The sequence below is a fragment of the Histoplasma capsulatum genome (assembly GCF_000150115.1).
Source record: "Histoplasma capsulatum G186AR genomic scaffold supercont2.1, whole genome shotgun sequence".
NCBI lineage: Eukaryota > Fungi > Ascomycota > Eurotiomycetes > Onygenales > Ajellomycetaceae > Histoplasma > Histoplasma capsulatum.
The window spans coordinates 3500213-3527041 of record NW_025544801.1 but is presented as its reverse complement, the minus strand read 5'-3'; the positions used below and the strand labels follow the sequence as shown (position 1 = coordinate 3527041).

Below are 26829 nucleotides of genomic sequence, written 5' to 3'. Positions count from 1 at the left end.
CAAAGCTTCTAAGCTTTGCAGCTCCTCTTATACAAAATAACTAGTATGATAGCATACACCATCCTTGATAATAGAGGGTGGCATACGCCATGGAAGAATAATAAGCTGAAATTACTACATTTCAGTTCTCAGCAAAGATCAGTTATCTGAGTATTTTATTCATTTTTGATATTTACTAAGCTATCTACAAAATTTATAATATTTATTATTTATTACTGAATAGTTTTTATATACTGATTAGACTGGCCGCTGGGATCATGAATTACATATTTGATTTGGTTTGATTTGGTCCCAGTCCATTTCTTGGCATGATTTTAGTGGAATCAGAATCAGAATGAGAGTGTAAAGTGACTAGAATTATCAAAACATAAGTGAAATGGAACTAAAAAATCTTGATATTTTATGTAAAGTGACTGACTATCAAAATCAGAACATAATCTGAGACTGATCATGATTTTGACTCAAGTTTGATCCCATTCTGATGATTATATAATACATCAATCTGATGATATGATTGGTGGAGATATTACCTCTATCTTGCTTAGTGCTCAATGCTCTGATGGCTTGCTATTAGATTCTCTATCTATCACTGCCAATCTATCTACCACTGCTAATCTATACTGCTGCCAATCTATCTATCACTGCTAATCTATTGCTGCTGCCAATCTATCTACCGCTGCCAATCTATCTATCACTGCCAATCTATCTACCACTGCTAATCTATCGCTGCTAATCTATCGCTGCTAATCTATTGCTGCTAATCTATCTATCACTGCTAATCTATCGCTGTCAATCTATCTACCGCTGCCAATCTATCTACCACTGCCAATCTACCTACCGCTGCCAACCTATCTACCACTGCTAATCTATCACTGCTAATCTATCGCTGCTAATCTATTGCTGCTAATCTATCGCTGCTAATCTATTGCTGCTAATCTATCTATCACTGCTAATCTATCGCTGCCAATCTATCTACTGCTGTCAACCTACCTACCACTGCTAATCTATCACTGCTAATCTATCACTGCCAATCTATATAGGGTAAATCATGGTCCCATTTGGTCCCATTTTGTAAAATGAGATCAAATGGGACTGAGATCACTAATTTATTAGTAAAACATGATCTGGGACTAGATTTATAATATAAACAGTGTAAAGTGACTAATTTACTAAACACTATATGGAACCAGGACTAAGATATCTAATAATGGGACTGAGGAAAAATTTGGTCTCAGTCCCATGCATGGTCACACAGCCAGTCTAATACTGATATTTCTTCTGTGTTTTGAGCTTCATCTGATAAAGATTATACATTACTAGAATCTCTTTCAATAAAATATTATAAATAAGAAGTTTATTATTCTCAGATATGAGAGCTGTTATTCTATATACTATTTTATATAGATCTTCAGAGACTAGTTGTATTTTCTGTGATTCAGATATAAGAGATGAATGTTGATTGTAGATATTTATAATAATTATTGTCAATTGTATACTTTTCTCTGTATCTTAAGAATATTATTCTTATAAAGTGATTTCTTGATAATATTCTCTTGATTATACAACTGACTGATATTTTCTTTTTAAATTTACAAGTAGAGTAGTTCTTTGAATCATTATTCATCTCTACATCATCTTTCTATACTTTCAGCTTGCTTTATATTTTGAGATGAGTTATCTACTATCAATATTGCAATCAGAAGTGTTTCAACTTCATCATTTATTTGTATAATTGAGTTCTCAAGTATAGAGATGATTATATTGATATAATAACTACAACTCATATTATAGACAGAATTATCACATCCTCAGAAGTGTATGCTTTCTTCAGTTTAGACATGCTATCAGATATGATTCAAAGATTGCTTGAGCTTCTCAAAGCTTCTAAGCTTTGCAGCTCTTCTTATACAAAATAACTAGTGTGGTAGCATACACCATCCTTGATAATAGGGGGTGGCGTACGCCCCAGAAGAATAATAAGCCGAAATTACTACAGACCCACGGTTGCGAAGATTAGCGACCATTTTCAATCCCGCTTATGCTTCAGAAGAAAGAGTACCTACTGATATAGAATTCAATACCGGAATGTGCGCAGCCAAAAAAGATTCTGAACAGTCACAAGACAGTCAAAGGTGATAGAGCGGATTAGTTGCTAGTATTCAAGGCAGGCTACAGCTGTCTAACGACAAACTACAGCAGCCTATAGTGACAAATGTGTCAAATGGATTTTTTATACTAGTGTTACAATGTACAACACCTATCATGTTCATTCTATTTGTAATTGAATAGAGCTTGTTGATTATTAGAAAGCAATGCATTGCTAGATGTTGGAGGTCCTATCACAAACCCTACCCCACGTGACCTACACACACATATTATTAGGCCACTAGGGCAAAAGAGCTCAATCACCACCAGCGCCGTGGTGGTATAGAGGGTACGAATCACCCAACCCAATCCCCCCAACACATATATTAGTTGCCGCTAGCTGCTAGCAATTATCCTGCAAAGTGTCTGAGCTTGCTGGGATAAATTTGACACAATGTGCTACTACCAGAGCTAGAGGCTGCCTTAGATCGATGACATCAGTGTCACATCAAAACATCAAGTGCTGGCTATCATGGGATTAATCAACTTCAAGCCCTTCTCAGGCCCGCATGAGTTCAGCCAACTGATGCGTGCACTTTTTCACATGTATAGGTTAGAAACTCCAGATCTGTTCTCCTTTGACTGGCTGCAGAAAACATTGGATTTGGAAGTGGTTTGCAAGGACACGACAAACGAAGAGGTTGGGATTTCAACCCCACGGAGCCTTGAACAAGCTATCCGGAAATGTGCGAGGATCAACTCCCCAAATTCCCCGGAATTCCTCAGCCCGCCCGTCGACTATAGTTGGACTGGTTGGATGGGATTAGCTATCGATGACTTGAAAAAGGAAGTTACAATCAAAACTGAAGCAAAGTAAGAGAATAAACAGCTTTCGTCTTTTAACTCTATTAGTCACTCTTCGTGACTTACTGTCCCTTTTTCCTACAGGTGTGAAGGTCCATTGTTTTCCTTCCTCGGTCAAGGCTTGATCGCTAATGGCCACCGCCGCGTTCTTGCGCAACGCCTCTTTCGACACCGGCCAGACCACTGGAGCATGACGATCCGAGATCACTCACCGTTGAACCAATACAAGAGCCGTAAGGATTATCTTCTTCGCAGTGAAATATTGGGAGTCACTTCGATCATCTACCGCCAGATGAATGAAATACGCTGGGATCCCTCGAAATACAAATATACGGAGCCGGAATTGATATACTCGGGTGGTCCTTTAATTGTAAAGTTCATCGCCCATTTCTCCTCCTTTTTAGATGGATACAACGCTAACATTCCTCTTGGCCACGATTGTGACCTTTATTCCCGGCAAAGTACGGGTGGTTCAGGCGACTTGCGATCCGTCAAAGGTGTCCACCTCTCTTACATTTGTACTGAGAGCTTTTTATAATCTTAGCATGTCTTGCTATGACAAGACCACTGCCCAGAAGGTTCTGAAATGGATTCTTTGTCCGCCAAACCCGGCTCAGGGTCTTCCGTAGAGAGGAAAGACAGCATAAGCTTTTGGTCAGCTGTTGATGAGGTTGTTGAGGTGACTGCTCTTTTATGTTCATTCCTGCTTAAAAACTGAGTGTAGGCAAATGATGGCGTTATTAATCTTACGTACGAACGCATGCAATTTCCAGCAGTTAATACCCTTCCTGTTTTTGTCGGCTTTGGTTGGCATGTTCTCCTGAGTAAGCTCTGGATGGTTCGTATATGCTTTAAGTTTTGTGAGAATGAACAGAATCGCGCTGGCATACTCTCATGATTCATTTCTAATTCTGGTCCCACTGGAAATCAACATCAAGAATCATGGTCCCACCAGCCAGCCTAACCACAGTCCATAACCTGTGGGATGGTTAATCTTGTTGCCCCTAGGCTGCTAATACAACCACTTAGACGTCCCACAAATCTTTGGTCAGAGCTTATCTCAGCGAGCTCAGACCCTCTATTGGCTCGGTTGCAGCAGCATGACACTAAACTACTTTAGTTACAAGTCATGTGCTCAGAGCAATCCTCGCCAGAGGGTCTGAGAAGTAACGGTTCATGCTCCTGTGGAGATTCTTGAGATTTTCATAGATTCTTCAAATTTCTCAACTTTGACTTTCAATTACACAACATTCATATATCTTTGAGATTTGTAAACTACCTTAGGTTGTAGCTAAAGAGAAGAAGAATATAAATATATAATTTTTATATTAAAAAAATCAATATTTAATATAGATGTATCTTGTTGAAAATGATCACTTTATTTCTTATTGAAATCAAGCAAATAGCAAATCCTTCCCGTGTTCAAAAAAAAATGGGTTGACTTTGAGGTGATACTTCATATCTAAGAAATGGGAATATGAAAATAAAAATTGATACCATCGTGAGAACATTGATTTCTCTAGGTCCTAAGGTGGTACAGAGATGCTGAATAGATGGAGTTGGTTTGCTTTCCTCACCCATACACAAGGTATAGAGCAAATCATTCCCGTGTTGCTAACAAACTGGAACCGTTTTTTCTCAGACGCTTCGCAGGAGAATTGCACATCATGTGATATGACTATTTTGGGTTAGTTGATTACTTATTTGAGATTAGCTTCTTTAAAAAGTGACTAATCATCAAATCAGTGTTAAAACAGCAATTATCCTGCGAAGCGTCTGAGCTTGCTGAGATAAGTCAGAGCAAGCCCTGCCAAGTTCTAACCCTCCACCGCACGTGATTACCTCTATGTAGTTAGCCGGGCAACTAGTGCCCACCATTTTCTTCTCTAAGATCATGTTTACTTTTATTTTGTGGAATTTTCAACACTCTCATCGTCAAGATTGCACGCGCTGGTTGCTTGGGCAGACTCGACAATGTCTCAGCAACCCTAGCTAGCGAGCAAGTACGTTGCCCGTCTCCTCCATCATACTCCATTGCTCGCTCAGCATGAAGCTCATCCTCATCCGTCATGCTGAGTCCGAACACAACGTTGCCCAGGTCTAGTACGAAGCAGTTTCTATTTGTCCTTTGATCTGTCTTTCGGGGCACGGGCACTTTCTGACACGAACTGGCTCCGCTCTGTTCAGCGCAGGGACAACGGACTCTGCCTTGACAAACCATGGCATGCTTCAAATTCAGCGACTAGCTCTCCATTTCAAGGCACAAGGCGTTGCGTTTAACACGGTCTTCTCTTCGGATTTGCTGCGGGCTCGTACCACTGCTGAAGGCATCTGTGGCCTTTCTAGCGGTGGGGAGCAGGATGGAGAATCTTATGCGTTACAACCCATCATCCTACCCCTGCTGAGGGAAAAGGACTTTGGCGCCCTAGAGGGAAAATCATGGCTTGCCACGCGAGAGGGTGGTGCGGACTTCGTTTCTGGAATAGCTGGGGAGCCAGAGTCCCTCGCTTCTGTTGCATCTCGGGTAGATTCATTTCTTTCCTGTCATCTACTGCCAGTGTTGCGTGATGCTGGACATACTGCTCAAGCTGTTGCTATTGTCTCACATGGCATTTTGCTCTCTGCGCTGTGGGAGGCTCTGTCTCAATTATTTCTATCGAAACATGTTGTTCTCGCTCCAGGTGTCAAGGCCGCAAAACGCATATCTCAATGGTCAAACACTGGCTACCTAGAGCTTGCCATCGGCAAGTTAGATGAGGCGCTCTCAACTCCAGCTCCAACAAAAGAAGGTGACCGAGCTCAAGAGAACATGGAAAACCGCTCCGCTCGAAACCCGCCATTACATGACTATGCAATCACCGTCCTGACGATTAATGGGAGACACCACCTCAGCAATCTTAGGCGAACTCCAGGCGTGGGAAGCTCAAAGCATGATGCAAAACAGTTACAAATTGATAATTTCTTCCAAAAGCCGAAGAATTAGCATTACGCGCCTGCCAAAATTTCTCATGGCAAGCCTCGTATAAGTACTTGGTATGTTCACAGTCTCTCTGATTCAAATTTTCATCCATACCACCTACCAGCCCCAATTCATATCCCTACCCAACATCTCATGATGAAGCAAATTTTCACACAGACCTGTTCCGAAACAGAAATGTGGATAGTAAATATTACCAACTGCTGTCTGACCCATCGCCTCTTCTTCCGCCATCACTCTTATATCAATCATGTGCAGATCATAGGCTAACTTATTCGAAGACAATATATAAATATTTTGAGAGCAAAACCCCATGCAAAATTTCCTTGAAGCTGGTTTCTTTAATCCCAAAGCGGCTTTTCGACACTGAGATACAACTTCACTGCTGAATTAACTGAAGAACTCGAAGGATATAGAATACGTAATATAGACTGACTTAACGATCTATCGTTCAAATAATATGAAACAATACGAGCGTTTAACCTGCCAAGCGCGATTTCAATGGAATTGTATCGGATGTATAACAACTGGGAAATCAATTTCAGAACGCGTCTAAGAAAATAATAGGAAGAGCACAATGAATAATCCCACAGAATAGGTTCCTGCGCCTTGCATGCAACTACTCGAGGTATGTAGAAAGCCTCATCAACCGATATATATATAAATATATATATGTGCAAAGGAGAACAAAATTAGGTATCTCTAAACAAAGGAAATGATCCTACGGATAAATGCATGAGCGAACGAGGTGTTATGAAAAGGGAAAAAAAAAATCGTAATGCATAAAGAATAGAATATGACACAGAATATACTCTCCACATATTCACACATCATCCATTCTCCAACCTCCCGTCATCGCTCAACTCCTGGGTTACCCCATTGAAATCAAGATTGATCGCAGCATCAGCACCCGAGCTCTCACTTTCGCTTCCATCCCTCATCCTCCTCCTCCCCTCCCCGTCCCCGTCTCTCTCGTAAAGCACCACCTTCTTCAACTCCTTCTGCCGCAGCACATACCTCCGGAAATAATAAACCAGCTCTCCGGCGCCATACTTTGCATGCATCATCGTCGGCACGGAGAACACCTGGTCCAGCTCCTCAAGGGTCTTCCCCTTGGTCTCCGGCATGAACAACAAGACAAGCACAAACCCCACCATATTCCACCCAGCATACCAGCCAAACGCGCCCTGTGGTTTGAACGAATTCTTCAAACTGGGCCACGTGATCGCCAGCATGAAGTTGAAAAACCACGTCGTTGCCGTCGCCAGCGCCATGCCATACGAACGCACGTAGAGCGGGTATGCCTCGGCGGAATACGTGAAGGGCACGGGGCCTTCGCCGGGCGAGTAGGCGATGCCGAACAAGTAGATACCCAGCGCAACGCAGCCGGTGTGGGCCCTGCGCATGGTGGCGGAGCCGTCGGTGGGGATCCAGAACGAGAAGCCCGTAAGCAGCTGGAAGATGCCCATGAGAGGGAAGGTGACGAGGAGAAGGTTGCGGCGGCCGAAGGTGTCAATCGTGTAGATGGCGGGGATGGCGAAGAGCCAGTTGATCACGCCGAAGCCGAAGGAAGCCGCTAACGCAGCCTTCTGGGAGAAGCCAGCGTCCAGGAAAATTTCGGAAGAGTAGTAGGCTATGACGTTTACACCACAGAACTGCAAGGGGGGGAAATGTTAGTTTATGGGTTTGCTTGCCTGTTTTGCGAACATATATATATATATATATATGCAAATGTAGGTACATACCTGTTGCATAAACATGACAATTTCCGATGCGATAAGTGCGCGTCTGTTGCGAGGGACGGTTATGAGTTCGAGGATTTTTGCCTGGCCCAATTTCATCGCCGCCTCCGCCTCGAGCAAGGTGTGCATGTAAAATAGGTCGCGGGCGGCTTGCACTTTGATAAAACGCAAGCGACACATGGAGCGGTATGCCTTGTAGTGGCTGCCCTTGCTCATATACCACCGTGGGGATTCGGGGCAAATGAATACAAAGGTGCACACCAGCACGGCAGGGAACATGGCGGAGCCCAGCATCAACCGCCACCCCAGGCCCGTGACGTTGGGCGTATCAGGCACATTGAAAAAGACCAGATCAGACATGTAGCCGAGCATGATGCCGAAAGCAGTCCACATCTGCCATTGCATCACCAGGGCACCACGGATGGCCGGCGGGGTGGTCTCGGCCGCGTAAATGGGCACGGTGGCAGACTTGGGGCCAATGCCGAAGCCCAGGGCAAAACGGCTGATGAACAGATGCCACCATGAGTTCACAAAGCCCTGCCAGAAGCACGCAATCGCGGAGAAAACGCAGGTGATGAATACTGTCCCACGGCGACCAAACCAGTGGTTAAAGGGCACGGTGAGCCAGCAGCCGATGAAAGCGCAACAGAGGTAGGGTGCCGAGTTGACCAGGCCGACCAGCCATGTAGACCGTGAATCGAGGCCGCCGATGCCGAATTGTGATTTGTAGAATATCTGTGCGCCATTCACGACGGATTCGTCTTAAGGTTTTGATTGTCAGTTAGTTCAGATAAAGAAAACGGATATTTTAAGCTTCCACACCCGGGAGGAGGCAAAAGCAAGATTGACAGCCACAAAAAGCAAAACAACATTCATTCCCGAAAATCAAATTCTGGAGGTGGGGAGACTTTTCAACGAACGGCTGCACATGCCTCCAAAAGAGCACAATTAACTAAGGGAAAGGAAAGGAAAGAGAAAAAATAGAATAGTACAAAATAAACATAAAAATAAAAATGGTAAGGAAATCAACGAACTAACCCATTCCCTGGACTGCCGCACTGAGCGAGCAGAGAACAATAACCAAATACATGAGTCGCGGCTGCGACCATCGATTCGTGAATTCTTCCCTAAGCACCTTCAACTCTTTCTCCGTCAAGCCCTCGACATCCTCGTACTTCTCTGGCGCCTGCGCCAGAACAGCACCCAGCTCAAAAGCGCGGATATCCTCTTCGTCGCCAATGTGGTGCTGACGCGCATAGCGGCCGCCGCGCTTCATCAGAGTAGCATGGCTGAGACCGGCGAGCGGATTGGCGAGTTTGGCATTGAGATTTCTGCGTGCCCGCTCGGCGGCCGTGAGGGACTCGCGGCGTGAGTAGAGAAACGAGGGCTGCCGTTGTGTGGGGAACGGGGTTGTCGTGCTTGCAGTGGCATGGGAGGCTTTGCGATTCGAGGTAGTGGTGGTGATATGGTCGAGTTCGGAGGAGGAGCGGTCGGAGGAAGCACCTAGTTCTATGAAGGGTTCGAAGAGCCTCATGGTATCGATAGATCGACCCCGAGGAGGCCGTTTTTAAGGGGCGCGGGATATCCGAGAGCTGAACGAGAAGATCTCTGAGTGGAGGCCCATATCCGGGACCTCTCAATGGGGACCAGCAGATTACGGTGTAGAAAAACGACAGTAGAAGCACCCTTGAGGTGGGATAGGTAGAAGAATGACGAAAACCTGATATCTGAAGGCCGTTCGCCGGTCGCCTTTCGTTATACGGATGGGACTATGTTTTCTCGCCGAATTTGAGAAATCGAAGGGTGTTTCTATTAATCTTCTATATCTCAAAAAAGAATGCTGCAGACCTTGCGGGAGGAGAACAGAAAGAGGTCGAATATAACGATCCGCGAGATTTTAGGAGAGTAGCAATATCTCTACAAGAAAACATTTGCATTTTGTTTCCGGCGGTGGGGGAGAGGGCAAGCTTGTTCTACTCAGTCACTAATATCGAAGCTGACGGATGAAGATTAGTTAAACGAGCCCAGGATCATGGCGAGTCCATCGTCCGACTAAAGGACAAAGTAAACGGCGGACGTGACCCAAAGGGCCTCAAGCAGGGCCTGCCCAGCCTAGTGAATTTAGTTTATATTGGCCGTGGAGAGCATGTCAAAAAAAAGCTCGGTAACTTAAACGGGGAAACAAAGAGCAAGCTGCGGTTTTAAAATAAGATTTGTGTTTTTGCTGTTTCATAGATCGCACCAAGAGCGAAACAAAATCAAACAACTCTCCGGAAGAAGTAAAGCTCGGTGGTTTGGGAAGACGCACGGGAATGAAACAATAATAGTCGAATGGGCGCAGGAGCCAGGGAGAGAATTATCTCCAGGAGCAGGACAAACCGCCTGGCGAAGCATATGTGTATTTTAAGAGGCTTTTTGTTTTTTGTTTTTTTGTTTTTTGTTTTTTGATTTTTTTTTAAAATTACTCCCTCATCCCAGGATTAAACCTGGCACACTAGCCCGGGGGGGGGGGTGAGGGACCTCTTGGTGACGGGGGTGGGATTGAGAGAATTCTCAAAAATCAAACCAGGCCAAGGAGGCGAACAACAGGAACAGCAGCAGCGAAGTATTTTTAACAGCCGAATCCAAATCGCTACAGTCAAGAGCAGCCGAGCCTGCCCAGCTCGTATTTCAGCGATACCATGCGTATCCACCTCCCAGAGAAGATGAGGCTCCGTACAACGACGACAATGACAGCAAGCAACTTGCCGGCCTGCCAGACCGCCCCCCGGGCATGGGCTAGCGGCGTCCAATGGCCAACATCGACTCCGCACAGGTGCCAAGGGGCAGAGGAGCAACAAGCGAACAGCACGTTAGGGGGTTTGACCGGCAACGTTCAAGTTGGGCTGTCGGAGACATTCTCATGTCATGTCATGTCATGTCATGTCATGGGGGGTGGGACCTTCGCAGATTGGACGATTGAACGACCAGGCTCACAGCGGGTGGGCGGAGAAAAGCAAGCAAGCGATGACGCTGGACCTGCAGCTGGCCAGCGCGAGGCTGGGAGACGGTGCTGTGTAACTTGGCGCTGTTGAGGAGCGAATGTCCGGCGTATTCTTCAAACGTGGGTCTGTCGTTACAGTACGCCGATCAATCCATGAAGGTAATCTGCATGTGCCAGACACAGGGGCCAGGCGTTACACGGAAGCATGGGGGGAAAGTTGCCCTGAGGGGAAAAATGGATAAAACATGGGGATATTCGTTATTTGCTTCGATGTTGTTTTGTTCTCTGTCAGTCCCAAAACAGTAATTGGTCGCAAAATGAATTAGGGCAAGGATCCGAAAGCAGCCAAAAGCAGGCCGTCCATGCGCTGCACAAGGCCATAAATATTGGCAACCCCCCACTGCAATCATCAATCATGGCGTCTTTTTGTGACAGAAAAGCAGTGGGGATTGCCAATACTTATGGCCTGGCACTGTAATACTGTGAGTACGTAGTACTCCGTACATTGGGAATATACCTCACCAGCTGCAATCCCTCGCCTTTAACTGGTGGACGAGAAAGCGCCCCAAGAAAAGGCAAGGAAATGGAAGATACAAATCTTTTCCCCGAAGGACTCCCCAGTGTCAACCCGTTGTCTGGTTCCTATCAAAAAGCCAGTGAGACATTTTTGGGGGTTGGGAGACACCGACCAGTATGAAAACTCAGTAGTCAACTCCACAGCCCAATCCTGATATTTACCTACCGGGCGGGTTGCTGCGTGAATCCCCCAACGTTGATGGTTTATGAATCCATTACCATATCGTATCCAATGAGGGAATAAGTTATTCTGCCCTACAAGCTGCCAGGTCAATACAATACAATCCGTAGCTACTCCGTACTCCCTCAATGATTTGCGTATTCGTCATTGTGCGGTCAGATCCCATGTGGGAGTTGATAGGCGTGACAGCCAATGCTCAACGCCCCACGGGGACGGCAAATTAGCGGGCAGCATTGGGGGATGGCGTGCATCCCGAGACGTGCTTAGTTGGGGGCGACATGAGTGACGATCGTTCATGCATGAAAACCAAGAAAAATCGCTATGCTGGTAAAAATAGAATCTGTCCCACCTACGCCTCACATTGTTGGATTTACAGAGTACATGCCCCTTTCAGCCCCTTGAGGACAGGAGGTGACAACAAACAATAAAATGATAATATTATAACTAATCGTACAGCACCAACGGTCTGGAAAAAGAAACTCGTGATATTACAGATCCCCCGAGGGGAAGGCTGGAAATAACCACGAATCGGGGATGTCCAAGAGGAACTGTGAGTCCTGGTAAAAGGAATGTATATTAGCATCTAATCTCGAATTCCAAAAAAGAAAAGAAGAAAAAAAACCGCTTCTTGATATATAAGTCGTAACGGAAAGAAAAGAATCTAAGAATTAAAAAGAGCATGGCTGGAAGTAGCATTTAAAAAGGGGGTTACTTACCAAATCAACCCATTCGATCCTCTGGCTTTCGTTGTCACTGCTACCACCGCCATCGCCATATATACTATTATTATTGTTGTACGTATTTAAACTATTACCTTCATCGTCCTTCATCTCAGCTTCACTTCGTCCCTGCAGCTTTGCTCGCTCCTTTAGCCAAGTATGACACTGTTCCACTGCCTCTTTCGCCGCCTCCATAATGTACGCATTGACCTCTGACGCGCCTGCCTCCATTGCCTTGATCTGTGCCAAGATACAAGAGGAGAATATATATCCCTTCACATTCGTTTCGCCCGTCTGGATCCGGCGCATCGTGAGTCGCATGTAATTCTGCGTCGCGGCGTGCAGCTCTCTTCGCCATGTTTGGGTGGCCAACGACGATGGGGAGGAGAGTGGAAACGTGTTTGACGGGAAAGGCGCTGGCCGGTCTTCCTGGAGTTGGTAAATGAGTTCGAGGGAAATGGCGAATTGTGCGTACATGATGGAGCTGCGGATGAGTCCTCCGGCGTGGAGCTTTAGGCACTCAAAGTCATTGTCGTAGGGGCGCGTATTGGTATTGGAATTGACAGTGGCATTCGCATCATCTTCCTCATTGTCCGTGCGGTTATTTGGAGAAAGGATGTGGAGCGCGGCATCCATGCATATCTTACGGGAGAAGTAGTATTTTGGGTCTGTTTTTGCTTTTACAGCGAAGGGGTGGTGGAGAGCAAGCAAGAATCTATTGGTGAGAATAGAGACGGATTGGACTTGGAAGACAGAGGGCTGTGTGGCTCCGTCTTGAGAGGGGTGGGCTGTGTTAAAAAGGTGATGCGAATTATCACGGTGGATGGCGATAAGCTCACTGCTGAGTCTTAGCACTTCATCATACGAAGGTTCCGAGCATACATCGTTCAGTGCTTTTGCTATCTGGAGTCTGATTGGGAAAGACTTTATGAGAGCGATTTGGACGCTGGTGTTGGTGAATCCCTCCGTCACGTAGGGAACGGTTGTGGACCCATCAGGGCTCATATCCTGATCGTTGATATTGGAGGGCGGCTCGCAGTCATAATCATCAAGCGAAACTAGAGGCGACCCGCCTGCATCCATGCTTGACTGGAGCAAAATCTCCAGAATCGTAGCCCAGAGTCTTCTCCGTAGCTCCGCCTGAAAGACTGGCATCTTCGGAAGATATTGCGGATCTCGATGTAGGCCAACATACATTGCTACCCGCAGTAGAGAGCCAGCCGATATCCAAGCTAGGTCGCCATCAATCGCGCAATTCTGGCGGGCTAGAAGTAGAAGGCAGTGTACCTGGACGGCAGCGATATTGACGCGAGATTTCTCAGATGGAGCCCCCAACCATGCCTGAGCCGCATAGATCCATGGCGCTGCCGTTGTCCGAGGCGCAATGGAACCTTCGGGCCTTTGACAGAAGCAAGTGCCTATGGCCATTACAAGGAGCAGGCGCACCACAAAAGACTGACTCGCAGACTGAGGGCTATTCCAGAATTGAAGATATTCCTGCTGGAAAGTGGGCACGTGTAAAATTCGATGAACAGACTCAAAGGTACGAAGATAGCCCGTGACAAGCTCGTCCGCCGTCTCACGTGGAGGAACAAGGTCTTTCAAGTCCGGATAATCTAGCTGGCGTATTGGACGTCTGATTTTTGCAGCTCTTGCCAGCGTCTTACATCGAACCATCATTCTGGATATCTCAGAGTTATTATCTACTTCAAGTCGATGCTTGAAATTGTATACCATCTCGAACTTTTAGCTTCAGTTAGCGAGTATATTTGAGGAATATAGAATAGATACAACCCTCCCAACGTAATGTGACACTGAAGCAAAGGAGTAAAAAGAATGTAAAAAGGCTAGATCGCGAAGTAGAGGGGCCAAAACAAAATGAAACGGGATTGCCCCAACCTCCTTAGCACAATTCATCCAGTGACTTTTCCCAAAAAATCTCGTTTTCGAGAACGTCTCGCTCACGGGAGCAGGCAAACCTTGAGGATCATCCAACACCTCTAGCGGTCCGCGGCGGGGTGGAGGAAAGCTAGAAATAGAGTTCGTGCTCGTAGACTCTGAAAGTTTCTTCTCCAAGAGGCGGACCCTATCCACGAGCGCCTGAATCGTCGCCGCAGATTGATGGTCCCGGTTGGCATTGCGAGTAGATCCGGCGATATCGCTTCCTTGGTCATCTACATGTGGACTCGAGCCAGAAACATTTGCCGTAGAAGGCGATGGATATGCCGCGCAATTCTCACGTTGGGTTACCTGAGGGATAGGAATAATGGGAGCTGGGGGAGCTGAGGAGAGTTGTGATTGTTGCTGTGGTTGTAGGCTAGCATGAGGCCCTGTTGAAGAGGAGCCAACAGCGGCATGGACATGAGCATAGGAACATGCATGAATCGAGAGATTCTTGGATCGTTGGCATTGATCGCACGGCATTTTTTGGTCGCATTTGACCTTCCGGCGACGACATTGGTCGCACGCCAACGCCGGCCGACGTCGTTTACGTGGTACGGCATCGCCGTTGTATGACAGAAGATCCGTATCATCCATATTTCTGTCACTTTGTTTCCCAACGAAGTCGTCAAAGTTCTTCTCTGCTTCTCTTCTCGTCTTCTCTTCTGGTCTTCTCTTCTCGTCTTCTCTTCTCTTCTTCTCCTTGGTCCACGTCGTCGACTCCAAACAATCCGATCCTGGAATTTGCGGCTCCAAGCGGCGGGGAATTCAGCAGCAAAAGCCCGTGGAATACGGGATATTCCCTCTCGAGCCCGGTAAATTAGTCACTATCTCCGTGAAGATCTGGTCATGTGATACACGCTTGATGGTTGTTCGTTGATTTCCCTTTTTGGCAACTTCAACGACATCAAAGCGCAATCCGTTGGATATTCGAGTCACTCATTTGGAGATGCCGCTATTCGATAATCGCAAACCCTCACGAATACCTGATGGGGAGTGCACGGGGATACTGGTTCTTAACGGGTCTTGGGGGTTTTACGGGTTGATGTTTCCCATTGTCCCTTTCTGTTATCCCCGAACACTGACCGGAACTCGAATGAGTCGACTCGGCCTCGGGCGTCTCAAGGCCCGACGATTCCTGTCCTGCAGGGTTCGAGATATTGTTGTAGTTCGGCATCCCAGTAATGATTTTGTCCGATAATCCTCGTTTATTCCGTAATTGTGGAGATCTCTTTTTCTCAATGCCAGTAGCAGAGGATGGGGATTTTTTGCGACACCCATCATGCCACGGACAACTGCACGTATCCACAACCATTTCAAAGCAATCCAAATATCATACGTTATGTGTATATATATGTGAACATCCCTTTTCAAATACACATAGCTTCCTCGATATCTTCAATATTCGCTATATCATTTACCTTTAGCATTTTATCTCAGTATTATCTCCAAGGCAAGCAGCGCTTTGCTATCGTGCTTGCCTTCGCTTCTTCTCTCTCAAAACGCCTTTTGAGTCTGGGGCTTTTCTCCTCTCCCTTTTCCCCTTCAACACGCTTATACTTCTTCTGCTTCTTGAGGACCTCAAGGTTCCATCAAGCAACCCGCAGTTAAATTCGGAGTTCAAGCTTCCGCAATGGCTGAAACCGCCCACGAGGCGTCAAGCACTCCAGACCTGCATGATCTGAAGAGTTCTCACGAAGGAGACTCAGAAAACTGCGTCGATTCCAAACCGAACGATTTCTATCCAGATGGAGGCGTCAGGGCGTGGGCTGTGGCTATCGGCACCGCTGGTGTAATGTTCTGCACTTTCGGACTGGCAAACGCTTTCGGGTATGCGTTTATACCTTTATGCGTCTCCTAGCAACCTGTGTTGATGCCACTTTGTCCCATTTCGTCTTGTATCTCCTGTCGCTAACGCGTTTTCTTAGGGTTCTCCAAGAGTACTATGCGTCCCATCAACTCTCTAGCGCGTCTCAGTCCGCTATCTCCTGGATCGGATCACTACAGATCTGTGCCCTGTTCTCAGGCGCCCTCGTGGGAGGTCCTCTATTTGACCGATATGGAGCAAAGGTATCATAGAACAACGAGTCCTTTTAATATGCAGAAGGGTGGAAAGGAACTGACATATCCTTAGGTCATTTGGCCCTCAGCAGTGCTCTATGTTTTGTCCATCATGATGACGAGCATCGCGAAAGAATATTACCAGCTCATGTTAGCTCAGGGAGTGTTGGGTGGAATTTCGATGGGCATGACCATGTCTCCATCCATGGCTGCAACCCCGCAGTATTTCAACAAAAATCGGGGAGCAGCCATGGGTATTGCAGTCGCTGGATCTTCCGTTGGAGGTGTTGTTTTGCCAATTGTCCTCGGAAAACTACTCAATTCCACCACGATCGGTTTTGGATGGTCCATACGCATTCTTGGCTTCTTAATCTTAGCTATTCTGGCACCATCTTGCGCGGCGATCCGTGCTCGTCTTCCTCCTCGGAAAGGGAACTTCTTCCTCCTGTCTGCATTCAAGAAGCCGCTATACGTAACCATCATTACGTTTGCCTGTCTCATGATTCTCTCCATATTTACCCCAATATTCTATCTTCCGGTCTACGCTGTCCAGCACGGAATGGACGAGACGCTCGCTTCATACCTCATTGCGATCCTGAACGCCGCTTCTTTCCTCGGCAGAGTCGTCCCTGGTGTCCTAGCTGACAAATTGGGAAGCCTCAATGCGGTTATAGCATCCGGGGTCTCCTCAGGGATTCTCATACTCTGCTGGCCCAAAATTACGAGCAATGCGGGTATAATAGTCTTCGCTGGCCTTTTTGGCTTTTGTTCTGGTGCTATCATATCGGGTGTGGTTGTCTGCCTTTCGACAAGTACCGATGATCCAAAAACTATCGGTACATATATGGGCATGGGCATGGGCATTTCATCCATTGCTGGACTGATCGGTCCACCCATAACTGGTGCCCTGGTCAATAGGTACCACGGATTTGTCGAAGTATCTATTTTTTCCGGGGTGATGGTCCTTATTGGATCGGCCGTTGCTGTATTTGCAAAGACTTTAACAGACAAGGGAATATTTGGGAAAGCCTAGGCCCAGCCCAGCCACTTCCAGTTGCCTCTCCTATCCGTCCAGTGCTACCTATTGCTTCTAGTTTTTGTTTGTTAGAAATGGGCGGCGTTATGTGGTTTATCTCTCCTCTTTTCACGTGTTTATTTATGTTTATGTATGCATGAGTTCGTCGAAGGGTGGAAAAGGAAAGGTCGATCATTTTGTTTTATCGGGGGAAAAGGGAAGGGCGGGAATATATATCCGCCATGCACTTGTCCATCTAAAATCGGGCCCACTGATCTCGCAAATTGTTATTCAATGGTATACAGCTTATATATGTGTGCAGTTATAGGTGGGTCGGGTTACAGTGTGTTTGAACCCAACCCTCACAATAACCAGGTTATATGCAGAGGTGCAGTCACTCAGCCATCAACACCACTGCATATAACCTGATTATTGCTGGCATGTGTTCAATTTCATGTTCATACATACAGAATACTTGTATTTAGTAAGAGAAATACTATTAAATTCAGATACATGTGACTTTGTATACAGAAAGTTATATAATCACTAGCTAAATGATCTGTTTGACTTCACTTCTACTAAAAAGTTACTGATTTCAGATACTGTATAGAAGTACAAGTCAATTATCTGAGTATTGTACACAGTCTGTACAATTAGATCTAACTCTATAATAATAATATATATATATCTATAATAATAATGAAGAAATAGAGATCAAAGAGAGAGAACAGAACAGAACAGAACAGAAAAATGAAAGCTTTATATATACTCTATTTAATAAGAATAGAATTATTCTGTGTATTAGATTGAGTATCATAACTCACATCATCTGCTGCTGATGCTTGTAGCTGTGATGACTGTCTATTATAAAAATCATCATATATATCAGACTGATTCACAGAGCTGTGAAGAGAGCAGTGTGCTGTATGATTATATTATTTGCAGTTGATATATATTTCTTCAAAATGACTGTACATACAGCAGTACAATAAGAATAGTTTAAGCTCAGAGAATATACAATACTGCATACAGTCTGTGACAAGAGTTCTACTACAGAATTGAATTAGAATGATATTGATATATAATGAATGATGAAACAACACTTAATCAGCTCTGATATATATATAGATATATAATATATCAAAATCAGAAACAGCAAGCAGAGTATGAAATTAAGAACTATGATAAAATATACTCAGCTGAGAATTACTGATATATATTATATTATACTCTGATCATTTCTATCATTTATTTTAATGTTCAGCAGTTGAATAATATGAGTCAATCAATTCAGTCTGAGTCAGATTCTGCTGAGTAGTAATAGAATCATACAGAATAAGAACTCTTGCATTATAATCAACTTTCTATACTGTATAATAGAAGAGCAGAAAAGTACTCACATTATTTATAGAGAAAGAAGAGAGAGAAGAGAACACTGTTGAAGAGCAGAAGAGAGCTAATCTTCTTTTTTATGGAAAAAAAAAATCAAAAATCTTCTCTAACTACATACACAAGTCTCTGTCAGTGTTCTTCTTTGATATGATGAAATGAACATTTCATACAGCATATGAAGTGAGAAAAAGACAGAGTGAACAGTGAATGAGTGATCTTGATGAATTTCAATAAGAGAATGATAGATTCTGATGCAAAAGAGATTGTATATACTGATGAATAATAATAAAAAAGCTGAAGAGAGAAAGAGAAAAGAAGTTGAGAGAAGAAATAGAGAAAGAGAGGATTTTATAATCAACTTGTTGTTATTATTATTGTGAATGAAAGAGGAAAGCAGAAATATTTTGTGTATGAAAGAGAAAAGAGGGAAAGAGAGAATACTCACTCTTATAAATTCTGCTGAAGCAGTCTGTGTGTATAAATAAATAAATACTTAAGATTAAAAGATATATAATATAGTTAATATACACAGATTATCTTCTTGCTCTTCTGAGAAAGACAGAGAGCTTGTTCAGACTCATTTTTAATTGTACATATATCAACTCAAGCTTCTCTACAATCTCTAGAATAGATCTTGATTTCATCATACAGTGGCAGCTGAGTATCTTATTGATGATCATCTTTCACTGAAAAAAGAATATATACTCACTATTCTTCTTTCTTCAGCTAGATCTATATGATGACTTCAGATACTGCACAGAGAGCTGTTCATTCAATCTCTGTTCTCATTTCTTTCAAAGATTATTGACTGATTGAATTGTATAGAAGAGCTGATATATTCAAATATTATTCTCAGTTGACAATGCTGTAGTAGAAGTGGTGACAGCAGCAGCAGCAGTTGATAAAGAGAAGAATAAAGATATAGATACAGAGATGAAGAGAATCTTAACAGTATTTTTCTGTACACAGATAGAAACAGAGACAGACTGAAAGATTCAGAATTCAGTTGTTATTGTATCAATTCCACACTGAATTCTATCAATCTTCTTCTTCATTTATACATCTCTGATCTTTATCTGATTCATCATCACATTGATCTGTCTCTGTACAATGCTCAGACTTTTGAAAATCTGTGGCACTGACTATTGAAGTATTATCTTCTGTGAAGAAATAAAAACTGACTCTACAGCTCATATAGTATCTGCAAACTGCTTATACTTTGCATACTGAAACACTGAGTCAGTTCACAGTGAATGAGTTAGAAATTCTCTCTGAAAAAGAGCAGAGTTCTATAGTATCATTATACAAAGATAATCTAACAGCTGTAAAAACCTCTGAGCTGTAAAATCATCTGAGTTAAATGAATTTTCACTATCAAGCAGCTTCAGACTCACATCAGAGATCTCAGAAGAAATGATATAAAAGAATCTGTTCTCAGAATGAAATCAGATAAATCATTTATTCATTCATAATCAGAGAGATTTTCTCAACAGCTCTGATGAAGTAACTGTAGTTTATAGAAGATAGTAATTATTTGATAAACTAGAATTGAACTCTGCAATCTCTCATACAAATTTCTGATTGATCTGACTGAGATAGCAGCTGATCAAAAAGTTATTATTTCATTACTCAGCTCTGCAGATGCTGCTCTCATTCATTTTATTAAACTCTATCTTCTATACATCTATAAATTATTCAGTATGAGTCTTCTTTATCATCTCTGACATGTCTGTGTATATAAAGAGTTTGTTTATTCATTTGAGATGAGTTCTGTAGAAGATCTGCTTGTACAGATTCTTATTTTTGAGTAAATGAATATTATATCAGAGCTGATAGTAGTGAAACTGAGACAGAGACTCTTATATAATATTTCATCTATAGAATAGATAGAATGCAATCTGTGATATTGAACAAAGAATATAATTTTTATATTATACAACAGTTGAATATTTAAGTCTGTTATTCTAATTTATTTTATTATTACTTATAATCTGAATAAAAGATCAGCAGAGTGTTAATTTCTTATTTAACAGTTTAATTATAAACAGATCAGTCAACTGCACTTTTTATCTGAACTGCTCTCTCAGCAGTATATAATGATTTATAAGAAAGTCAGCTACTGTACAGAGAAGAGACTCAACTGTATGTCTTTTATTTCTCTGTCATCTCTTTCAGCACTGATATATAAAGTTCATTATATTCAGCTCAGTATAGCTGTTCATCAGAGTATCTACATCTCTATTCATAAACTTCATACATCTCTATATATATTTTATAGATCTATAAGTTTTTAATATATTATTTAAGATCTGATCAACTGAGTGAGAATAAGAGTTCTTCTATCTACTCTACTGTATACAATACAGATCAATAAAAACTGTTCAATACTGCTTGATCAGATTCTCTTCTATTGTCTGCACAATCTCTTCTTTTTCAGTATTCATACACTTTCTTTTGAGATGATCATCTCTGAGTGAATAATTGAGAACTCTCTCATTAAAGAATCAGATTGTCTTCTGCTCAGAGATAATCTGATCATCTGAAAACTTCTTTTCATTATACTATTTCTATTATATAGATAGTGAAGATTGAGCAGCAGTGAGAAGTTAGTCTATCAAATTTCATCTCTCTTCATACACAGAAATAAAGAAGAAATAGAAATAAAATAAATTTATATATTATCATTCATTCATTCTGCTTCTCTGTGTATACTATCTGTGTATTCTTTGATCTGCTTTGTTTGCTGATTCTCAGTGTATTCTCTCTCTGTGCTATCATCTCTATAATAAGATTATACTGTAGCTGTTTCTGTGCAGCAGCTGCTTCAACAGCAGTATCAGCAGCAGAGATTATTATCAGTCTTTCTCACTCATACAGAGATGCAAGAGTTTCAAAGTAGATAGATAAGAATAAGAATAGTTAAGAATAGAAATCAATACAAAAGCAGAGGGAGAAGAATACAGTAGTGAAGTGATAATTATTAAATACACATTCAGAGAGAAGCTGATACAGTCATCATACATAATATTACAGAAAAGTTATCTCTTTTATATGATCAAACAAGATAGCTCACTGTACAGAACATGTATGGGTTATTTGGGGGCCTTGGCTGAACACCATAGAAACATGTGTTTGAACACAGGCAAATCCACCTTCATATAACCACTAGTTATTGTTATTTACTGCTATCATTTGCTGCTCGTTTTATTTATACCTGTACCTTATCCATGTTACTAGCCTGTCTGATGTAGGTAGCCAAATAATTTTTAATTTTGACCGTGCCGCCCCCACATTACCTCCCTTACTTCCATCCCGTCCAGCTCTCATCCCGCTCCCCCTGCGGAAGACTGAATCGACCTTAATGAAATTATTGGGAAATATACCACTATCACCTAATTCCACTTGATATCACATTATAAGTACATAGCCAATCTTTATTGAATACTGATTAGATTGATGAAGATTGGTTATCTTTAGTACTGTGTGAATATCACACTGTCTTACTAGATTCCCCTAGCAGCCTTCTGGAAGTCAAACACATAGCTGAATTTCAAGGGCTAAATGCATCCCTAACTCCACATTTTCTTAAGTGAAGAGTACCTGTTCAGATCTATTATAGAGATGCAGTGCATAAGGGCACTGCGAAAATAGACAGGGAAAAGATTTGAAGCCTGTGTAGATGAGAGAATATACAGTGAGTGAGCAAGCAGTCAGCTCGCGAGCTAGCTAGCAATTTCTATTTCTATTGAGTTCAGTGGATAGCTTGCTGCCTCTCTGCTCTATCTCCTCCAGATCTCTATTCCAGTGGAGGTTGCTGGCTAGCTAGCCAATTGCTTGCTCACTCACTGTAAATTCTCTCATCTATACAAGCCCCGGCACTTCATTTTATTTAATTTTTTGCAGTGCTCTTAAGCTCCGTACTTTCTATAGTTAATACCCGGGAGGATGACCACCCCCAGCCAGTCTTCCCCCACCAGTTAAAATAATGCAGAACTGGAAATTCATATATCCTTAAATTTAGAGCTGTGTTAGCCCAGCCCCAGGCTGCCTCTAGTATTTGAAATTGAAATGTTAATTGTGGTAAAAGGTAATTTACACCTGCATTTCAGATAAAATCATCAAGCTGAATTCGCATTTCCGTACCCCCTTTCACCGGCTCTACACCAAATTCCGACGCCGGAACTGCTGCACCGCCGCACCGGCAGCGCATTCGATGTTCCTCCCTACCGAGCCCGGTGCTGCAGCTGGTGCCTTTGGACATGTACCCACTTCAACGTAGCCCGCGTCAGCTGTCTTATGGGTCACGTTGCCAACCTCACGCCCGGAGAATTGGAGACTCCGATATCGCTGCTAATGCAGCTGCCGACTCTACATGCGTTTCCCGGTTCGCGCAGGAGCGGACTGGTCCATTTTTGTATCACAAGAGAACATGCTATTCTTGCGAGCGTTGCGGGAGGCGGTGGTGATGGAGGACGCAGCGCGGTAACGTCATCATTCCGCACTTGTTGGTAAAGCCTTATGAAATGGCACGGCCCGGTGGGATGGGATGGGTGCGACGGATTTGCCGTATTGGGAGGCGCAGGGGCAGATGGCGAAGTATGGGATATATTGTGATCCGTGCACGCTTCAGGGAGAGTATGAACATTGGTATGAGCAAGGGGACGGCGCGGAGGAGGAGCGGGGGCGGAACTATTTTGGGATGTTGGTGACCCTGGGGACAGGAGGTGGGAACGTCACGCATTTATATGAAGGATATTTGTGCGCACTTTGAGGCGGGCGAGCTTCGGAGGAAGGGTTATGTGTTTGGGACGAATCATGGGATGACGCGTGGTACTGGGAATGAGACTGATTTTGGATTGATGCAGATAGCAGCATCGGGTACCGGCTAGGGAGACGTTAAACTACATTGTTTACGCTGTGGAAATGCAAAGGTAAATAGTTAGATAAAATACTCTATATTCGTGAGCCAACTTCAATATTTTGAGTTAACGAAAAATGGAGGTTGGGGGTTGGGAGCTAATCGACAATATAACGAAAAGTCGCAACTGCACATTAGTACTCACCTTCCCACATCGTCGTCATATGTCGTGAAATACAAATTTTGTGTATCCAAAATCCTATATACATAGTTCATGTGCATGCCATCAATCCCGGCAGAAACTCAAGCGCCCATTCCGGTCCCGTCGGCCAATTTTGGCAAAAACGCGCCACTACTTATATTGAACCCAGCGTGCGCAAACAGATCCTCCCAGACGAGGTTATCAGTAAATAGTGGTGTAGCAGTACTCTGGCCTTCCATCGCCATAAAGGTCTCGATGTTATTCTGTGTAGAGGTTGTAAAAATGTTGTTATTCCGAGCTTTAAGAATTGGACATGGATTGAGGTCCAGTGGCGGGCATGCTCGCTGTGACAGCTGTGTGTTTGCTTGAACTTGAGGGAATTGGTGTGGGTCCGGCTGTAAGGTTATTTGGGCTTGATTGGTATTGGGTTGGTCGAAGTGGTTCTGGTGCAATTGTTGCTGCTGCTCTCGATTTTGTGGAGGGGGAAGCGAGTTTTGTTGATATCCCTGCACATTTCCGGAAACTGTTGGGGGGGATAGGGGCAGAATTGCTTGGGGAGGGGAAGTCGATCGTTGAGATGCCGTATTTCCTCCCTGGTGTTGGGGAGGAGGTAACTGACGAAGACGATATTCTAGGTTCCCTCTTTTCTCTAGAAGTTGGTGTTGCTGTTTCAGCCATTTGTTTGATGGGAATGATGGTTCCTCCTTCGACTTCCGGTACTGCGCAACTACGTTTGCGAGGAATCTGCTTTGGTGGTAGGAGCTAGTGTTTGTAGCTTGGCCTCGTGTGCTGAAGGTTTTGCCAGTTTCGCTGATGAGTTCGAGGATCAGGCTTTCGGATTCGACAGGGAGCTCCCCCGGTAAAGAGAGCAAGATCTATTTGCTTATCAGTGATGGGAAGAGTTGTGATGATGAAAAGCTATCCCAGAGGGTACGCGAATAAAACGGGCAATGATGGAAACCAAACACCAGAATAATGGAGATAGCATACCTTGATCATAACCACAGCAGCATACGCGACCATCACATGAACAGAGTCTTGACAGTAAGGCGAGTGGGATGTTACCCCAAGTCTGTCAACAACTAAGCGAAGCATATCCAAGGAACTGGTATAGCAAACCCAGAGTGCTTGTTTGGAAATATTCCCACTCAGGATTGAGAGCTGAAGTCTAAAGGAGTGCAAGAGGAGTCGAAGATGCGTTCCGTAAAACCGGATGATAAAGCGATGGGCAACATTGGTGCTGACTAGAATATTGAAAAAAAAAAAAAAATGAATGCTGTTAGAATCATATTACAGATATTCCTCCACTTGCTAATACTAATGGCAGGATCTCTATGCGGTTAAAAGGAGAGAAGTAATGCCATGAAAGAGCCAGTGGTCAAAAGAAAGCTATAGTCTGGAAAACATACCTTCTTCGACAATCTTGTACCATTTAGCCTCCCATCTATCCAACTCGCCGTTGAAGAGCTTCAAGATAACTTCATTCTTGATAATCGATTGTGCAGTCGTGGCAACTGGATCGATCCAGAAGAGCTCTACAATCTCAGACCCAAGGATGCGGAGCTGTACGAACGCAGACATGATTTGATCACAACCAGGCACCGCGTAGACATGTTGGTGCCAAGTTTCTGCGCTTCGAATCAGGGAATCAATTTGAATCATCCATGGCTTCCCCAGTTGTAGGCTCACACTAAGTTGAAGGATTAGACATTGGATAAATTATCGACGAGATATCGCCAGGTGAAATAAGATACGAATTATGATAAAAACGAAAAATATACGTACCTTCTGTCATACACAAATAACATAAGCCAACTTCGTTCTTTACTTCGCAGCTCGCGGACTTCAATCTCTGATTCCATTGGTTCTCGCGTTGAGCCTTCAGTGTGATGTAGAGGCGGTGGCTTAAACTTGTGCCAACCCATTTCTATAGCCGCCCGTATAGCGTAACCCACCAGGAGCCATGCCCGTGAATCACTTGGTTCTTTCCAATAGGTCAAAAGACAGATTCCCTGCACAATTTCTGTAGATATTTTTCCGGAGCTTAGGACATCTTTGAGGATGTGTTCTACATGTTCATGAAGTTTAGAGTATAAGGATGGCTTGAAAATCTTTGCTGCCGCAGCAAGGACGGCGGAAAACAGAAAAGATGACCGCGTCCGTATGTACTTAAGTGTGTGTAGTCTTGGATCAAATTGGCAGATGAAAGGGTTCATGTAATTGAAAAAGCTATACCATGGGATATATATAGTCAGTCATGTTTTATGATGTCACACCAAACAGTGCTCTCAACACAAGAGTTAATTGAGAAAAAAGGGAAAGTTGCTTACTTTTCAAACAAAATGCGGGACGTAGGAAGATCAACAATATCGAGGTTTATAGGATCGTTCATATCATTGACGTAGTTTTCATCTGTTGCAAAGCTTCGGGCTCTGTATTCCGAAGCATGATGTGTGGGAGATTCGTCTTCTGCATTGAGTACGTTTGCGATGGAAAATTTTCCAGCCGTAGCGGATTTTGGGAGCCAGCCATATGGCGCAAGGCTATCAGATGCCAGAGAAGGCTCTGAACACTCCTTTCGTTCTACACTCGCTGGCACATCTCTATCCGTTGATGGGGTAGACGGTGCGCGGTATGTTGATTCAAGATAGCCTCTCTCCTGAGTTCGTTCCGGTTTTGGACGCAACCTGCAGCAACAACCAAATAATTAGCAAAGGGAATATATCAATGGCGATAAGATGATATTTCAAATCGGGTAGTCTCTGGTCGTAAAACCCCACCCCGAGTTCCAACAAATCTCATTTCGCCTTTGATATAGAAAGGAGCAGTGGTCGAAAACAGTAGAAAACCCCAAGGTTTGCCACGAAAACCATCACTCACCTTGTGCCGGGTTTGCGGCCACGTCGGTGTGCTTCAAAATAACAAGTCAAAGACTTGCGCTTGCAACGGGAGCATATGGTCGAGTTTAACTCGCGAGTACATTTCATCTTGACAACACGGCATGGTGTGCACGCCACCATGGACGGGTTTGCTGCACCAGGCGGCATAATAGGCAAAATAACAGACACAATGACAATTCGAACTTATTAGAAAACAAAGGGCGAATTCATTCATTTCTCCTCTTCGGTACAATGTCGTTGTCGCCGCCGTCGTGGTTCCAGGGCAGAGCCAGGAGGGTGTAGGTGGCGTAGGGCCAAATAATTGTTAGATCCAGCTGTCCGTGGTTAGCGGGA

The 26829-nt window shown here is 43.8% G+C and overlaps 8 protein-coding genes across 8 annotated transcripts; 4 read left to right on the top strand and 4 right to left on the bottom strand.

The window, feature by feature from the left end:
• Nucleotides 1-2617: 2617 nt before the first annotated feature.
• HCBG_01149 (uncharacterized protein) lies at nt 2618-3487 on the top strand (the record flags this gene model as incomplete). Its single annotated transcript, XM_045428199.1, has 2 exons — nt 2618-2958; nt 3034-3487. The coding sequence occupies 2 exons, from the start codon at nt 2618-2620 to the stop codon at nt 3485-3487; spliced, it is 795 nt and encodes a 264-aa protein (XP_045292174.1).
• Nucleotides 3488-4996: 1509 nt separating this feature from the next.
• Nucleotides 4997-5932, top strand: HCBG_01148 (phosphoglycerate mutase; the record flags this gene model as incomplete). The annotated part of the gene is made up of 2 exons (XM_045428198.1): nt 4997-5052; nt 5137-5932. 2 exons carry the CDS (start codon nt 4997-4999, stop codon nt 5930-5932), a joined length of 852 nt encoding a protein of 283 aa, XP_045292173.1.
• An 824-nt stretch (nt 5933-6756) lies between these two features.
• Nucleotides 6757-9202, bottom strand: HCBG_01147 (arabinose-proton symporter; the record flags this gene model as incomplete). Its single annotated transcript, XM_045428197.1, has 3 exons — nt 6757-7581; nt 7672-8429; nt 8707-9202. 3 exons carry the CDS (start codon nt 9200-9202, stop codon nt 6757-6759), a joined length of 2079 nt encoding a protein of 692 aa, XP_045292172.1.
• Nucleotides 9203-10349: 1147 nt separating this feature from the next.
• Nucleotides 10350-10742, top strand: HCBG_01146 (uncharacterized protein; the record flags this gene model as incomplete). Its single annotated transcript, XM_045428196.1, has 1 exon — nt 10350-10742. One exon carries the CDS (start codon nt 10350-10352, stop codon nt 10740-10742), a length of 393 nt encoding a protein of 130 aa, XP_045292171.1.
• Nucleotides 10743-11896: 1154 nt separating this feature from the next.
• HCBG_01145 (C6 zinc finger domain-containing protein) lies at nt 11897-14665 on the bottom strand (the record flags this gene model as incomplete). Its single annotated transcript, XM_045428195.1, has 3 exons — nt 11897-11965; nt 12125-13846; nt 14093-14665. The coding sequence occupies 3 exons, from the start codon at nt 14663-14665 to the stop codon at nt 11897-11899; spliced, it is 2364 nt and encodes a 787-aa protein (XP_045292170.1).
• Nucleotides 14666-15044: 379 nt separating this feature from the next.
• HCBG_01144 (uncharacterized protein) lies at nt 15045-15383 on the bottom strand (the record flags this gene model as incomplete). Its single annotated transcript, XM_045428194.1, has 1 exon — nt 15045-15383. The coding sequence occupies one exon, from the start codon at nt 15381-15383 to the stop codon at nt 15045-15047; it is 339 nt and encodes a 112-aa protein (XP_045292169.1).
• Nucleotides 15384-15701: 318 nt separating this feature from the next.
• Nucleotides 15702-17162, top strand: HCBG_01143 (monocarboxylate permease-like protein; the record flags this gene model as incomplete). Its single annotated transcript, XM_045428193.1, has 3 exons — nt 15702-15898; nt 15997-16138; nt 16203-17162. The coding sequence occupies 3 exons, from the start codon at nt 15702-15704 to the stop codon at nt 17160-17162; spliced, it is 1299 nt and encodes a 432-aa protein (XP_045292168.1).
• Nucleotides 17163-23697: 6535 nt separating this feature from the next.
• On the bottom strand, nt 23698-26643 carry HCBG_01142 (uncharacterized protein; the record flags this gene model as incomplete). The annotated part of the gene is made up of 6 exons (XM_045428192.1): nt 23698-24471; nt 24587-24840; nt 25006-25286; nt 25382-25825; nt 25927-26283; nt 26477-26643. 6 exons carry the CDS (start codon nt 26641-26643, stop codon nt 23698-23700), a joined length of 2277 nt encoding a protein of 758 aa, XP_045292167.1.
• Nucleotides 26644-26829: the final 186 nt, after the last annotated feature.